At 45.0% G+C, this 15,377-nt stretch overlaps 1 protein-coding gene across 2 annotated transcripts; it reads left to right on the top strand.

Moving 5' to 3' along the window:
• Positions 1 to 801: 801 nt before the first annotated feature.
• On the top strand, positions 802 to 14,432 carry LOC146355674 (zinc finger protein RFP-like). Of its 2 annotated transcripts, XM_084830983.1 has the most exons (8): positions 802 to 1,040; positions 3,744 to 4,219; positions 5,976 to 6,071; positions 6,409 to 6,639; positions 8,773 to 8,795; positions 9,579 to 9,694; positions 13,028 to 13,060; positions 13,318 to 14,432. In XM_084830983.1, the coding sequence occupies exons 2-8, from the start codon at positions 3,797 to 3,799 to the stop codon at positions 13,845 to 13,847; spliced, it is 1,452 nt and encodes a 483-aa protein (XP_084687109.1). In that variant the 5' UTR covers positions 802 to 1,040; positions 3,744 to 3,796; the 3' UTR covers positions 13,848 to 14,432. The 2 variants fall into 2 exon arrangements, with proteins under 2 accessions (XP_084687109.1, XP_084687110.1); XM_084830984.1 differs by lacking the exon at positions 5,976 to 6,071 and having other exon boundaries at positions 13,318 to 14,426.
• The last annotated feature ends 945 nt before the right edge of the window (positions 14,433 to 15,377 follow it).

Raw genomic sequence — 15,377 nt, 5'->3', positions numbered from 1 at the left:
GTGACCAGTGAGTTTGGTTGATTTGTCTCATTCAGAAGTGGCCGTTCCAGGCCATTCTGTTCTGTTTCAGGTGTGTTCTGGACATTATGTGGTATTCCCCATAGTAACCTATGGCTGCAAGAGCTGGACCATAAGGAAGGCTGAGCGAAGGAAGATAGATGCTTTTGAACTGCGGTGCTGGAGGAAAATTCTGAGAGTGCCTTGGACTGCAAGAAGATCAAACCAGTCCATACTCCAGGAAATAAAGCCAGACTGCTCACTTGAGGGAAGGATATTAAAGGCAAAACTGAAGTACTTTGGCCACATCATGAGAAGACAGGACACCCTGGAGAAGATGCTGATGCTAGGGGAAGTGGAAGGCAAAAGGAAGGGGGGGCCGACCAAGGGCAAGGTGGATGGATGATATTCTGGAGGTGACCGGCTCGACCTTGGGGGAGCTGGAGGTGGCGACGGCCGACAGGAAGCTCTGGCGTGGGCTGGTCCATGAAGTCACGAAGAGTCGGAAGCGACTGAACGAATAAGGTAATAACGGTTTATCCCTAAAATATTGTTCTCGAGTGTTTCTAACACAAGTCACTATTTTTGGCATTTCTTTTGATGTGAAGGGGCCGTTCCGACCCGTTCCGTTCCAGCTTTTACACCGTCCCCTGAATTCCTCTTCGATCTTGAGCTGCCTGGTTATGAGGATGGGCTGAATTCCCCGCGGCGACGAGGTCCGCAGTTCTCCGCTTGGGCGCATTCCAGGAGCTGTTGATTGGCTGCGGCGCACAGCCAGGCTGCTCCGCCCACTGGGCGCGCCCGCTCGCAAGGAGGACCCGGTGCTTATCAACAGAGCCACGAGGAGGGAGACCATTCTCTGCCAGAAGCCGGAGCGGCTGCACCTGTTTCGAATTCGTTGCTTGGTGCTGCGTCCTCGGCCTTTGTCTCTTGCTGGCGGCGGCAGAGCTGGCTACTGCGGATCGGGGTGCTTGAATCAAAGGATTCCCTCCGCTAGGTCAGATTAGGACAGCTGCACGTTGCTGCCGCGGCTGGACTTGGAGGTAAAGTGAACCCACGTATTGAACCTGCTTTGCAAACCCCATCTTCTCCACGTGTACTCCGAAGTCCACGTAGCTTTATTACAAGGATACCTAACATTGGGTATCCTGTACTTGCATGTTGTATGGGCGGGTGCGTGACGGTGTGTACACGCGTATTTGCGATGTGGCATTATGGTTAGTTTGTGCCCCTTTCCTCTTGCTCTCCAGTTTCTCTCTCAAGCGGATCTTTAAAAAACCATATTGTCTGGTCTCTTCCCGTATTCACAGGCGCTTGGAGTGAGCCGAGCGTATTGTAGAAAATCTCTATATGAAATCAGGTATCCACGTTTCTTAGGAATTGAACGAGAGAAATAGATAGAAAACAGGGTGGGGGTAGAACAAAGAACCCCATAATCCCCAATAAACTATATAAATCTGTGTCTGTATACTGTATTTAGAAGGGGGAGATCACGTCCAAATCTTCTCGCACCATGCACGTGGGGACCATTTCTTTCTCCTTCCAGGCTTCCTCATAAGGAAGGGGGATATTAGGAACCCAGGAAGCTGACCCAGATGCTGATTTTTTATTTTATTTTAAGGAGTGTTTTCTGTCTAAAAACTCATCCTGCCCCATCCTCAGCTTACCTGTTGTTTTCTTAAGTCTTTCTCCATCACCCATTGTCTATGAGCATATATGTGTGTAGCTCTCATAAGGGGTTCAGACCATGGGTCCATCTAGCTCCATATTGTCTCTTCTGACTGGTAGTGGCTTTCCAAGTTCTCTTTCCCAGCCTTACCTGGAGATGCCACGAGATTGCCCTGGGGCCACCTGCATGCAGAACATACATTCTTACCGCTGAGCCTCTCCCCACCATGGCTGTTAACATCAGAACATAAAGAAGAGCCATGCTGGATCAGACCAAGGGTACACCTAGTACATCCCTCTCTTCACACAGTGGCCAAGTAGGGGCTGGTGGAAAACCCACAAGTAGGACATGAGTGCAATAACATTCTCCTCACGTTCCCTAGCACCTGGTGCACACGCTGCCTCTGATACTGAAGGTAACAAAGACATTATGACTACTAGCCATTGATAGCCTTATCAATTAATTTGTTTAATCCCCTTCTAAATGCAAATTGGTGGCCATCACTATATCATGCGGAAGTGAATTTCATAGTTTAAATACGTGCCGTATGGAGGAGTACTTCCTTTTATCCGTTTTGATTCTCCCACCAAAAAGCTTCACGTGATGCCCCAGGTTCAGGTATTATGAGAGGGGGAGAAAATCTTCTCCCTATCCACTTTCACCACTAATTTTAATACACTTCTTCTATGTCTCCCCTTACTTGCCTGTTTCTAAGCTGAACTGTCCTAGTCGTTGTAATCTTTTCTCACAAGGGAAAGTCGCTCCAGCCCCTCGATCGTTTTAGTTGCCCTTTTCCGCACTTTTTCCAGTTCTACCATATGCTTTTCTAGGTATGGTAAGCAGAACTGTACACAACTATTACTGTAGAGCGGGAGGAATCACCTCTTTTCGTAGATGAGGGAAGGCAAGCAATTTATTGAGATCAGGAGATCTGCACTTCTTGGTTTTGTGGAATGTGGTAACCCAACTCCCCCCCCCCCCGCCCCACTCCCCTCCTTTGCAGGGTAGAGACCCATTCCTTTGAGATCTCTTCTCCAGACAGCACAGCCTGACCATTGTAATGCTGTCCCAGAACCTGAGCTAATCCTATCAGCTGAAGCATTCAAGTTCAGTTGCAAATTGTGGCAGCTGTTAAAACAGTTAATCTTCCTTCAATAAACAGTGGAATCTTGCTGGGTAGATGTAACTTCTCCAAAACAAATTAACTAATAGATTAAATAATGGGCTTATGCTCAACAGAAGCTTTTCAGCATCCCATAAGCTTGTCTTAGCACCTTCTGCCAGGTCAGGTTAAGGGAGTCACAAGCCTCTTATTTCAAATATAATGCAGCTCCTAAGTTCCTCTGTTTTGTTTCTTACTCAGTTTCTCACCCAACAGAGCTCCAACGGTAAGACATCCCTTAATACAGCCTGCCCCAACCTTATGCCCTCCCGATGATGGTGGACTACGATGCCTGTCATCCCCACTCAGCATTGGCCTGCTGTCTGGGGCTGATGGGTGTTGTAGTCCCAACATCCAGCAGGCACAAGGTTGGGAAAGGCTGCCCTAATAAATTAGGTATAGTAAGAGTGGGGAACCTGGGGGTCTCCAGATGTTGGACTACAATTCCTATCATCCCCATTGGCCATAATGGCTGGGGCTAATGGGAGTTGGAGTCCAGCAACATCTGGAGAACCCCAGATTCCCCATCCCTGTCCTAGGAGGTTTAAGCTAACCAGGTCTCATGTCTTACAGGGTTGAGCATACATGTTAGAGCTGCTTTCTCCAACCTGGTGCCCTGCAGTGGTATGGGACTATAATTCCCATCATCCCAAGGCAGCTTGCTTGTGCTGTCCAGGGGTGATGGCGTTTGTAGTCCAGCAGATGGAGGGCACCAGGTTGAGGAAGGCTGTGTTTGATTATACTGCAGGAATTCCTTAATATCCCATTCCTGCCCATTTTAAAGAGGAGCTGTACAGACTGATGGTGCTGTTCCCTGCCCTTTAATTATCTTGGTCAGTAGCCATGGTCTTTTTACATGCCCTGTTTCAAATTAAAGTTTACTGTGATCATAATTCTGTGACAATTCTATACAAGGTTGTGCCTGCTTCTGAAGAAGGAAACTTGTCCATCACTACAAGAGTGAAGCCATGGATGCAGAGAGTGGCAGAGCCAGGAAGAGGTTTCAGCAAGAAGTGACTTGCCCCATCTGCCTCTGTTACTTCACTGGTCCAGTGCTGCTACAGTGTGGGCACAGCTTCTGTGAAAGCTGCATCCGTAGATACTGGGAGAAGTCTGACACATTAGCTGCGTGCATCCATTGCAGGTTTATGGTCAAAAGAATGTTCGGGCCAAACACGGCTCTTGTGAACCTTGTCAAAATACTCTGTGATTGGGAAGCATCTGCAAAGAGAGAAGAGCCAGCCTCAGTACCAAAATGCAAGATGCACCATCAGCCCCTGGACCTCTTCTGCAAGGATGATCAGGCCCCCCTCTGCATGGAGTGTGACAGATCCCAGGAGTATGGAGGTCACAATGTGGTCCCCATGTTGGAAGCTGCCCAAGAGTATAAGGTAAGAGTGAGCTACTGATGGCAATTCCCAGTACATATTCTGAAAACTCTTGGGCTGACAAGGTTCAAGGCTGCCCAGAATTCACTCTTTCCTCCTGGGAAGCTACAGGAGATGGCTTTGCTAATGGAGTTGTGCAGAAATGGACTCTACAGGTCCTCAGGTGTCTTCTCATCTAATGGTACCTTACACATCCTAGCGATGAACTGTGGCTTTGAGGGGACTGAGGCCTGGTGGGCCTCATCCTCTCATATTCAACCCGGCTGTGTATGGGTGCCTCCATATATCTTATACACCTCCTTAACTCAGCTGGAACCCCACCAGGCATCGTGAAAGTCCTGGTAGCTCCTCCAAAGATCTCAGATCACCACCTTGGTGCCTGTTCACATGGTAACCTGGGTCTAAATATGCATGGATGACCATTAGAGAATCTACTTCATGATCAAGGATGAATTCACATTATTTCAAAATATAAAGGCCTTTTAGGGTGAAAAACATAATCCTGCATATATCCAAAAACAAGGCTCTGAACATAGAAATGGATGGAGCAAATTATATATTAGGCTTATAAGAATTTCAGATAAGTAGTTTTCATTTGTCTTCTGGGTACTAAGAGGCAATAGATGTTCCTCAGGTGTTTACTCACTCTAGCTATGCAACCCAGAACCAGAGTCAGGAACAGCTTCATCTTTTCATTTTCAGCAGTCCTGAAATGGGGTGGGGTGAGTATTAAACTATTTAACAATGTACAAGAGGTGCCAGTTCCTGTTTTTCCCCATGTCTGCTACATTTACTGACAAATCTCCCTTTTTGGAAGTATATAATCTCCAGTAATAATCCTTGCATTTGTTGACACTTTTGCTGATAAGGTTTATGAATTATCAAAGATAGGCAAGGCAGAATTTGGCTTTGCAGTTCTAGCTTTAAAAGATTTGCCAGTCAATCATTAATTATTAAATTGGTAGTTTCTTGAAGGAATGTGCTGTCTGATAGGATGGGGGAAACAACCAGGCTGTGTTTTGAGAGGTGCCAGGCCAGGAGGTGGAGAAAGTGACACAAAGGAGTGGGAGAAGGGGCTAAACTGCCCATCCTTCCATTTCTATCTTCCCCTTCTTCCAAAAAGATCAGGGCAGTATACATAGTTCTCCCCCTTTTATCCTCACAATAACCTTGTGAGGTAGGGTAGGCTGAGAGATAGTGACTGGAACACAGGAAGCTTTGGTCCATCCAGCCCAGTACTGTCAACAGTGACTGGCAGTGGCTCTCCAGTTTTAGGCAGGGATCTTTCCTAGCCCTGCCTAGAGAAGCTGGGGATTGAACTTGAGACCTTCTGCATACAACTCAAGTGCTCTATCACACTTAACCAGCTCTTCGCTGGTCATCCAGTGTGCCCCATGACTGAATGGGGAATTGAATCTAGATCTCCCTGGTTCTGGTCGAACCCAGAACACTCGAACCCAGGCTTTCCCAAGATTGGGTTCTCAGATGTGTTTGACTACAACTTCCAACATCCCCACCCAATGTGGACAATTGTAGGGGACGGTGGGAGTAGTTGCTGTCAGACAACATCTGGGGACCCAACACTGGAAAGGCTGCTAACAATATCACCCTGGCTCTAACACTGGAATGTCAGGCAGGGAGGAAACAAAAGAATTGTTTCTCTTCCTTTCTCATTTGGTCTCTTTTTAAGTGACAGTTTTGATGGCTGTCTGTCGCAAACCTCCAACAAGGATCCAAACACCTTCTGCTTTCTTTTCAGGATCAGATCAGCAGCTGCGTGGAGATTATGGGGGAGGAGAGAGAAAAAATTCTGGCATACAAAGCTGACATAGAAAACAAAAAGCAAAACCTGCTTGTAAGTGTCTCTATTACTGGGAAGTGAACCAGTACTGAAACAGGTGTTTAGAAAGGTTAAATATTAAATGCAGAAAAGCCATGCTGCAGCTTGGCTTTTCAGGGTGTCTATTTCTTTGGAAAGGCCTGGTCTCCCATAAAAATGCGAATTCAAAGACTGTTCTAAAGAAGCAAACTTATAAATCCTTAGGAAATTGTTTCCTGGCTGAAAGTTGATCTGAAAATGCAGAGGAGCCCTGTCTAGGGATTTAGTTTTCATCACCTACCTCTTGATGCTATAAAGACTTTGTTCCTAAAATTGCCTTTTTTCCCCTTCTCTTTCCATCACCTTGTCACAGAAGCAAACAAAATCAGAAAGGGAAAAGACAGTAGCTCACTTCCAGTTCCTGCGCAAGATGTGGGAAATACACGAGAAGCTTCTGTTTGCCCAGATGGAAGAGGTGGACAAGGAGCTCACGCAGAAAGGGGATGAGGACAGGGCCAAACTCTCTGAAGAATTCTTCTCTCTTGGAAATATCATCTGGGAGATGGAGAACAAGTGTCGGCAACCAGCAATAAAACTTCTGCAGGTAAGGCGGTGGCAGAAATGGTTCAGGTCAGGAGGGCCTGAGTAGAAATGCTGCATTTTCACCTGTTTTATGGCTTGGCTCTGGAGGATATTATAGTGTAACAGAGTAGGCCAGCTTTGTTACTGTGTATGCTGTCTAAAAAGTTGTGGCTGCCTTAGTTACGTTGCTATGAAGTGAGGCTTCAAGCTGAGTTTGAAAATGACTAGTGGGGAGAAGCTATAAGCTACCTTTGTTTGGATTGGTCAAGTGGGCTAGTAATGGTGACCGGCAGTTAGAAGTTCCATAAGAAATACGATAGGCTACGATATTTGGAAAAGGTCTGTTAGGGACAGTTAGAGATGGGTGGTGACAGGCAGGGGCATTGCTAGGCCCATGAGGACCCAGCGCCAAACCTATTTAACGGCCCTGGGTGAATTCCACAGAGTCCTGAGCATCTGTTGGTGCCAATGGAAGTTGTTTTTCTGACCATCATTGCCACACGAGACATTTTCAAGGGGGATTGCAGCTGGGGAGGGAAGGGTTAACTCACCCCTTCCCGTTCGCTGCAATAACCCCACTACTCACATCTTTCCTTATATGACAAGCTTAGAAAACTACTTTTCCATTGGTTTGGGACAATCTGGTCAGGGTGCAAACTAACTGAAGAAATTTTATTTCAGTATTTGGATGAGAAATTAGTTAGCTGGTTTTGCTTCCTGTGAAATTCAAGTAAATCTTATTTCTAAATTTGCATATGTAGATATAAATGAGCATATGCAGATTTCTGCCCGGGGACCTTTGCATTTCTTCTTTCTTTTGAAGGATTAGCTGGGGTTGAGTTTAGGGAACCCCGTTCTGAGGGAGAAGCTACTAGGCGCAGTAACCAGGCAATCTCAGCCTATTATTGGAAGTGTTGCACTTTATTGCCTTAAGTACATAATTCCCCCATTTTTATTTATTTTTATTGCATTTATTTCTCACTGTTTTTCCTCTTGCTAGGCATCTTTCATAGTTCTCCTTTTAGCCTCATAACAACAACCCTGTGGAGTAGGCTCGACTGAGAGTCAGTGACTGGCCCAAAGTCATCTAGTCAGCTTCATGGCCAAGTGAGGACTTGAACCTGGGTATTCCAAGTCTCAGCCCAACACTCTAACCACTACACCACACTATTACCTTTGTCCCTTCACACCCCTTTCACCTATGGAAGGAGCTCTGTTATGTAGAGGAGCGTCCAAGGTGAACAGGCCTGTGCACATAGTAGTCTTTCTTTCTTTCATAGTAGTCTTTCTTTGTAATGTGATGGAACTCTCCTTTCTTTAAAGGAACATCATGGAGATGGAGGAAAAATCACAGCAGCCCAGAGAGCTAGGAGAGCATATTTAACTTAATGCAGATTAGTGACTCCTCTTTAATGTTAATGGAATCTGACATTGTTCTCAGCCCTTTGCTATTGATTTGGCTCCTAATGGCTTCCAATTAGATCAGGGTGTGTGTGTGTGTGTGAGCAAATTATGGCCCTCCAGATGTTTTGGCCTACAACTTCCATGATTCCTCACCACTGGCTATGCTGGCTAGGGGTGATGGAAGGCCACAAGTTGCCCATGCTTGCAATAGATGGTGCTGCCTTGATGTCCTGCTTGTGGGTTTCCAAGAGGCTGTTCTTACTAACCAGGCCTGGCCCTGCTAGTAGGCAGCATGAGGCAGCTGATAATTTATGGGTGTCATGAAAGGGCAGCATATTGTTAGTTACTTAACTTACCATTGTTGTTGCATCTTTACTGTCTAGGTGGTCGAGATACGTTTGTGGCATTTTCTGCCTCAGGTGCTAAAGTGACTTGAATGGTGTTGGGTATTATGCGCCTTGACATGTCGGGGAGGGGTGTAATTTGCTGCTCCACCTCAGGCAGCCAAATGTCTTGGGCCAGGCCTGTTGCCACAGGATGCTCGACTAGACAAGATGCTTGGTCTGATCCAGCAGGGCTGCTCTTCTGTACCTCTCCAGGGTGGTAACCTTTGTCATTTCAGGCATCCCACTTCTTTTCAGAAGTTGCACTACCTTCTGAGGTCATCCTCTGTCTTCATAGCAGGGTCTTGATACAATGGCCAGTGGCAAGCACTGAGTTCCCTCTTTTTTTTTCTCTCTTGTCCCTATAGGATGTTAGAAGCACTTTGCAGAGGTAAGTGAGTCCCACTCATTTTCATTCCTGCTTCATGAGGCTGGGATCTCTGCAGATAGCAGGTGAAGGTCATGGTGCTGCTTGGGGTGGGGGCTGTGACCGCCAAGCAGCTAAGTCTAATGATAACATGCTGGGTGTCTAATCATAACCTATATTGATGATATTCAAAAGCGCCTTTGGGAAGTACTTTCGGGGGGCCTTTTCTGGCATGAAGGTACAGCCCTCTCTTTGATTTTATTCTGCAGTTCTCAGTCTGTGCTGGTCTGGCTTCCAAAGCAGGGTGTATTCATCAATTCTAGAGCAAGGAGTCATCCTAATCACTTCTCAAAACAACCCCCCTCTACCTCATTCCAAGACACTTGATATCTGTCTCTTCTCTCAAAACAAGTCACTAAACTTTGCTTAGTCCATTTGTGTGCTTGTTTGTGTCTCCAGGCCAGCCTGTCTCATATACTATTCTCCAGATATGTAGGACTGCTGTTTCTGGCTGGGGATATTGGGAGTTGCAGTTAAACACATCAGGAAGACAGCAGGTTGGAGAAGGCTGCTCTAGGCCAGGGGTGGGCAAAAGGAAGATCTTTAGATGTTTTGGACTTCCAACTCCCAGAAGCCCTTGCCAGCATGGCCAACAGTCAGGAATGCTGGGAGTTGAAGGTGAAAACATCTGGAGATCTGCTTTCTCTCCACCCTGGCTCTAGGGTTTTGTCCCCTTTTCTCCACTTGGGAATTCTGGGGTGGACAGATTGTGAATTAACTTTCTCCATCCCCTCACTCTTTCTTCAGGTTTGAGGAAAGAAAGAAGTTTGAGACTCCTGTTCTTCCTCCTGGACTGGAGGACAAGCTCTGGGAATTCTGCGATATAAACTGCTTTCTGGAGGGTGTCATAAAGCAATTCAGTGGTGAGGAGAATGGCTGCCAAGATTTTGTTCCTGCTGTTACAGTGGTTCAGGGGTGGGCGCAAAAAGGCTCAAGGCCCTGTGTAATGTGAACAGGAAGATTGAGAACTTGAGTGCCAGTAGAGAAGGCAATTTTAATTAGCGGTGTGTGTCCGTATGGGGTATTGCTCCTGCAACATTTGCTCACAGCTGCATTCTCTAGAATTATTTTGAAATTATTCTTGGTTTGTATCTCCAGGCGCTTATTTGTTGCTATTGGCACTTCAAGATCCTCCCTTGTTTAGCGACTCTCTATCTTCCAGAGGATGAGTTTGTATGAGGGAGGGGGCTGACTCTTCAGGGGCAACCCCCTTAGACTATCTTCCTAGTCCTTTTTTTCAGGAACACACCACACACACCCTCCTGTTCTCTTTGCTGCCCTTTCTCCATGACTGAGGCCAAAATGGATCCTTTTGCCACAGTGGGTCATAATTGGGGGCTTGCGTAAAGATCTAATGGCAACTGCTGTGTTTCCATTTTTAAAGCTAAGCATGGCTGGGCCTGGCAAGTACCTGGATGGAAGGCCACCAGGGAAGTACTTGTTTCTACCCCTCAGCAACATGGAGGAAGAACAGGAGAAAAATTGAGCAAATACGGTATTTGCCTGTGGTATGTCACAGGTGTTATATTAAAAAAAAGTCATGTTGATCCAGGAAGGAAAATCCAAAATCTATAGTTAGATAATGGGAAGCTTGACACATAATATTAAGCCAGAATTGTTTAAACTCTGGGTTACCATGAGCGAGTGAGTGTGCTAGTGCATGCAGCTCAATCACTCTTTTTTGCTAGCAGCTAAATATGCTAGGGACTCTCTATTCCTGGCTTGGTTAGTGTTACATCTGAGCTGGGAACTCTGGCTTGTCTCTCTCCCAACAACCCAGAGTTGTAACCCCAAAACATTTCCTGACCCCCCATTTCTGAAAGCACAAAGGCTGACTGTAAGGGCTGAGTATTTTATATGGCTATTTTAATTGTGACAAAATGCAGATGGAAAACCTCTGGATGATATGAGTACAAATTCTATTGCTCCTTCCCTAATTCCAACATGGGCATGAAGTGAATGTATGCTAATGGCAAAATGGATTCCCTTCTAGGGCAATTTTGGTGGGGAGAGGGCAGGCGGGTGAGAGGAAAGGGAGGTCCTGTGTTGTCATCCAATTTCATTAAAATGTTTGGAAGCTCCTCTGAATGCCCATGTAAAATAAATAGTTCAGCTGCAAGTTTGATTTGATCCATCACAGAATCATAGAATCATAGGGTTGGAAGGGGCCTACAAGGCCATCGAGTCCAACCCCCTGCTCAATGCAGGAATCCAAGTCAGAGCATCCCTGACAGATGGCTGTCCAGCCTCGTCTTGAAGGCCTCCAGTGTGGGAGAGCCCACCACCTCCCTAGGGAATTGGTTCCATTGTCGTATTGCTCTAACAGTCAGAAGGTTTTTCCTGATGTTCAGCTGGAATCTGGCTTCCTGTAACTTGAGCCCATTATTCCGTGTCCTGCATTCTGGGATGATCGAGAAGAGATCCTGGCCTTCCTCTCTGTGACAACCTTTCAAGTACTTGAAGAGCGCTATCATATCTCCCCTCAGTCTTCTCTTCTCAAGGCTAAACATGCCCAGTTCTTTCAGTCTCTCTTCATAGGGCTTTGTTTCCAGTCCCCTGATCATCTTTGTTGCCCTCCTCTGAATCCTCTCCAGTTTGTCTGCATCCTTCTTAAAGTGTGGTGCCCAGAACTGGACACAGTACTCCAGATGAGGCCTAACCAGTGCTGAGTAGAGGGGAACTAGTACTTCTCGGGATTTGGAAGCTATGCTTCTATTAATGCAGCCCAAAAGAGCATTGGCCTTTTTTGCAGCCACATCACATTGTTGGCTCATATTCAGCTTGTGATCGACAACAATTCCAAGATCCTTCTCACTTGTAGTGTTGTTGAGCCACGTATCCCCCATCTTGTAACTGTGCATTTGGTTTCTTTTTCTAGGTGCAGAACTTGGCATTTATCCCCATTAAATGTCATTCTGTTTTCTGCCCAGTGCTCCAGTCTATCCAGATCACTTTGAATGTTGTTTATGTCTTCCAAAGTATTAGCTATCCCGCCCAGTTAGGTGTCATCTGCAAATCTGATCAGCATTCCCTGCACCTCCTCCTCCAAGTCATTAATAACAATGTTGAAGAGCACTGGGCCCAGGACTGAGCCCTGCGGTACCCCACTCGTTACTTCGCCCCAGTTGGAGAAGGTCCCATTGATAAGCACTTTTTGAGTCCAATTCTGTAGCCAACTGTGGATCCACCGGATCGTTGTTTCATTTAGCCCACTTTGAGCTAGTTTGCTCATCAGGAGATCATGGGGCACTTTGTCGAAAGCTTTGCTAAAGTCGAGGTATATGATGTCTACAGCATTCCCACAGTCTACAAGGAAGGTTACTTGATCAAAAAATGAGATCAGATTCGTCTGGCAGGACTTGTTTTTGACAAATCAGTGAGATTGATCAGTTTTAAAAAATAGTCAACTAAAAAGGTGTCCTGATTAATCTGGTAGAGTAATCTACCCTAAGAGGCAAGTACTTTAAAAACCTATGCATATCTGCTGTTAAAAAGTGTACATCTCTAAAACAAAGACAGTTGTTTCTTGCTTCAGAAATATTGCCATACATGCAAGTTTATGCAGGGTTACCTGTAAAGACTTTTGCTATAACTTGGTAAATGTTAGTCATGGTTAAGTCCCCTGGAAGCTAATGGGAAAAGATTATGATTAATTTAATGGTGATGTTGATGGTTTTATAGAATCATAGAATCATAGAACTTTTAGTGAACTTAAAGTGATTGGGGCCTGAGGCAGTCCTTAGCGTATTTCCTGTTATGTAAGTTCTGTGTAACTCAGGCAGACTTATCTTGAAATGTAACTTAGCTTTACAGCCCAATCGTAAATATGTTTACTTAGAAATATTTACTTTCAAGTAAAGTATACATAAGCTTGTAGCCTTAAGGCAATAATCTTATATGACAACTTGCCAACTTTAAAAAAAAAAAAAAAAATCCTAGAGCTGCTGTCGATGGATATGATGCCTGGGAACCTCCTTAGGCAAAGGAAAAAAATGATTATTTGGAAACTGATTCAGAATTGTGGGAACAATCCCCCCCAGCCTTTCTTGAAGTTGTTTCAGGATTTACTTATTCTTTTAATTGAAATAAGGAAAACATGTGCTTTAAAGGATATCAGATGGCTCTTTTTGAGTGTTATAAAAATTTGTTATGCATGATGGTATGATGCTTGATGGCTACTCCCTTTCCTTCCCCAGCCACTCTAGAAAATGGACTTCCACTACTAGACGGTAAGTTGAAGGATCTGCTGGAGGACCCAAAACGCAGAGGAAGGGAGGGTCATCAGGAAGCTGCCTGCTTCGATTTTATTATGAGTTCCCCAGTCCTGTGCTGCAGGCATTGGAACCATCAATGGGTTAACTCTGCGTAGCAGAAAGTTAATGAGGGAACAGTTCCCTGCTAATTTCTATACTTGCTTTCCCTGACTTTTCTGCCAGCTAATTGATATGTCTTCCTTTTTTCTCATTTCCCCATCACTTCCCAACAGAATTAGTTATTCTGGATCCAGACACCGCTCATCCCATGCTCATTCTGTCTGAAGATCGTCTGAGTGTGCACTGGGGAGAGAAACCTCAAGAACTGCCCAATAATCCAGAGAGATTCGACGTCCTCACTGCTGTGCTAGGGCATCAGAGATTTACAGCAGGCAGAAAAAACTGGGAAGTCACTGTAAATAATGGGGGGCAACAGTGGGTGCTGGGGGTTGCTAAAGAGTCTGTGGTAAGGAAAGGCTTATTCAAAATGAGTCTTGAGAAAGGGTTCTGGGGTGTGATGAAGCATGAGCAGAGTTACAGAGCTCTCAACCACCATCCTCTTTCGGTAAGTGGGGAGCTCAAGAGGATCCGCATCACTCTGAACTATCCAGGGCGACGAGTGGGCTTTTTTGATGCTGATTCAGACAGCCACATCTATACCTTCTCAAATGCTTCATTCTCTGGAGAGCCCATTGTCCCGTTCTTTTGGCTGGGGGAGAGAGGCCAGCTAACAATCTCTTTCCAGTGGTTCTCAAATGCTTAGTGTAATTTTTTGAACCTATGGCTACAGGGTGCATACTGCAGGAGCATATTTGGGGGGGAGGAATGAAAATTTCATGGGGTTTGCAAATGACTTGGGAGGCACATTCACATAACCCACATCGCACATCGCACATCGCATGCTTGTGACACTCCCCCACCCCTCCAAATAGCTGTTGAATGTGAGTACAGAGGTCTCTGCCGGCAGACCATGAGCCAAAAATGCCGCTTTGGCAGACAACATGGTCCTCTTTTTAATCATCTCCAAGTAACCCCCACAATGGATTTTTCAAATTTGGTTTGCCGCGTATATGCCAAAAAGACCATCCTACCTGGTATGCCAAATCTGAAATCTTATTCTGGGCAAATATGGAAGCTGCCAATCCAGAAGACGTTATTGCAAAGGTGGGAACGCTCTGATTTATACCATTTTTCTTTAATATGATCTTTTATTAGTAGTTAATTTTTTTAACAAGAACATTTTCCTTTTTGTATAACATATCGGAACGTGTTTTGTGGAGGTTTTTTTTAAAGAATTCATATATGAAAAGATTTTTCTTGTAATAAAGGGTTTCTCTTTTCAACTTTCTCTTCAGTTTTAAAAGCATCTTACACCTCTGTACATTTAATTTGATTAGTTCTTTAAAAAAATGGAAAAATGCATTCTGCCTTTCCATTATGACAATCTTCAAAGTAGCTTACATCAAAATTAAAATCACAATAAATGTAAGTAAACTGCATAAAAAGCCACAGAGTAAAACCATTACAAATCACTGTGTTAAGAGCTTGGGTGAGACGGATGGACTTAGCCCAGCATCTAAGTGATAATAACGAAGCACCATTCAAACCTCTTGAAGGAGGAAAGTTCAGAGATAGGGTGCCAACACAAAAAAGACCATTTCTCCAGTAGATACTTGCCTTCTCACATCAGAGGAATCTGATGAAGGGTCTCAGAAGGTATCAAGTCTGGGGTATGAAGTTCAAGTGGGAGAACTCTGGGAAAGGCTGTAGTCCAATTTTAAAATGCATGCTTTGCATTCATCAAGTCCCAAGTTCAATCCTTGGTATTTCAAATTACTGCTGTAAAAGGCTCTTATATGAAAACCTTGGAGGGCTGCTGCTAGCTGACAATGCTAAGGTAGATGGACCATTGGCCAGATTTAGTAGAAAGCACTTCCTAGGGCTGCAGCTCCTCCTCAGTCAAAAAGGCTTGAGGAATCCCAAAGAACGGAATTTGCCAATGTGATTATATCACTAAACTAATATCCAGTACCACTTTGAGGCTTGCCTCTCTTTTCTTTTCTCAGAATGAAAGTATGTTACTCAAGCAAGTAAGTTCTCCGTACTTGTTTTTCTTATGTCTTCTCACAAAGTTATAGAGGTGAAAAATATGCACCATAAGGGAAACTTAAACCCTCTGCTGGGAAGAGGAGGCATTCAAGATGAGGCTGGACAGGAAGCACCCTAGAAAGTATCTCTTAGATCTGTAAGGCCTCCCTGGTTGTAGAAGGTTTGCATCTCCTAGATAACACCC

The sequence above is a fragment of the Heloderma suspectum genome, chromosome 2 (genome assembly GCF_057233095.1).
Source record: "Heloderma suspectum isolate Gila_16-S chromosome 2, 16-S_ref, whole genome shotgun sequence".
NCBI classification, from domain to species: domain Eukaryota; kingdom Metazoa; phylum Chordata; class Lepidosauria; order Squamata; family Helodermatidae; genus Heloderma; species Heloderma suspectum.
This window is presented reverse-complemented; position numbering and strand designations above follow the sequence as displayed.

What these genes read in the sequence shown, in the direction of transcription:
- LOC146355674 (XM_084830983.1), top strand. Translation starts at nt 3,797, where the DNA reads ATGGATGCAGAGAGTGGCAGAGCCAGGAAGAGGTTTCAGCAAGAAGTG. An exon ending in ACAAAAAGCAAAACCTGCTT is followed by an intron (nt 6,072 to 6,408) that starts GTAAGTGTCTCT and finishes ACCTTGTCACAG; the next exon opens with AAGCAAACAAAATCAGAAAG. An exon ending in TGGACTTCCACTACTAGACG is followed by an intron (nt 13,061 to 13,317) that starts GTAAGTTGAAGG and finishes ACTTCCCAACAG; the next exon opens with AATTAGTTATTCTGGATCCA.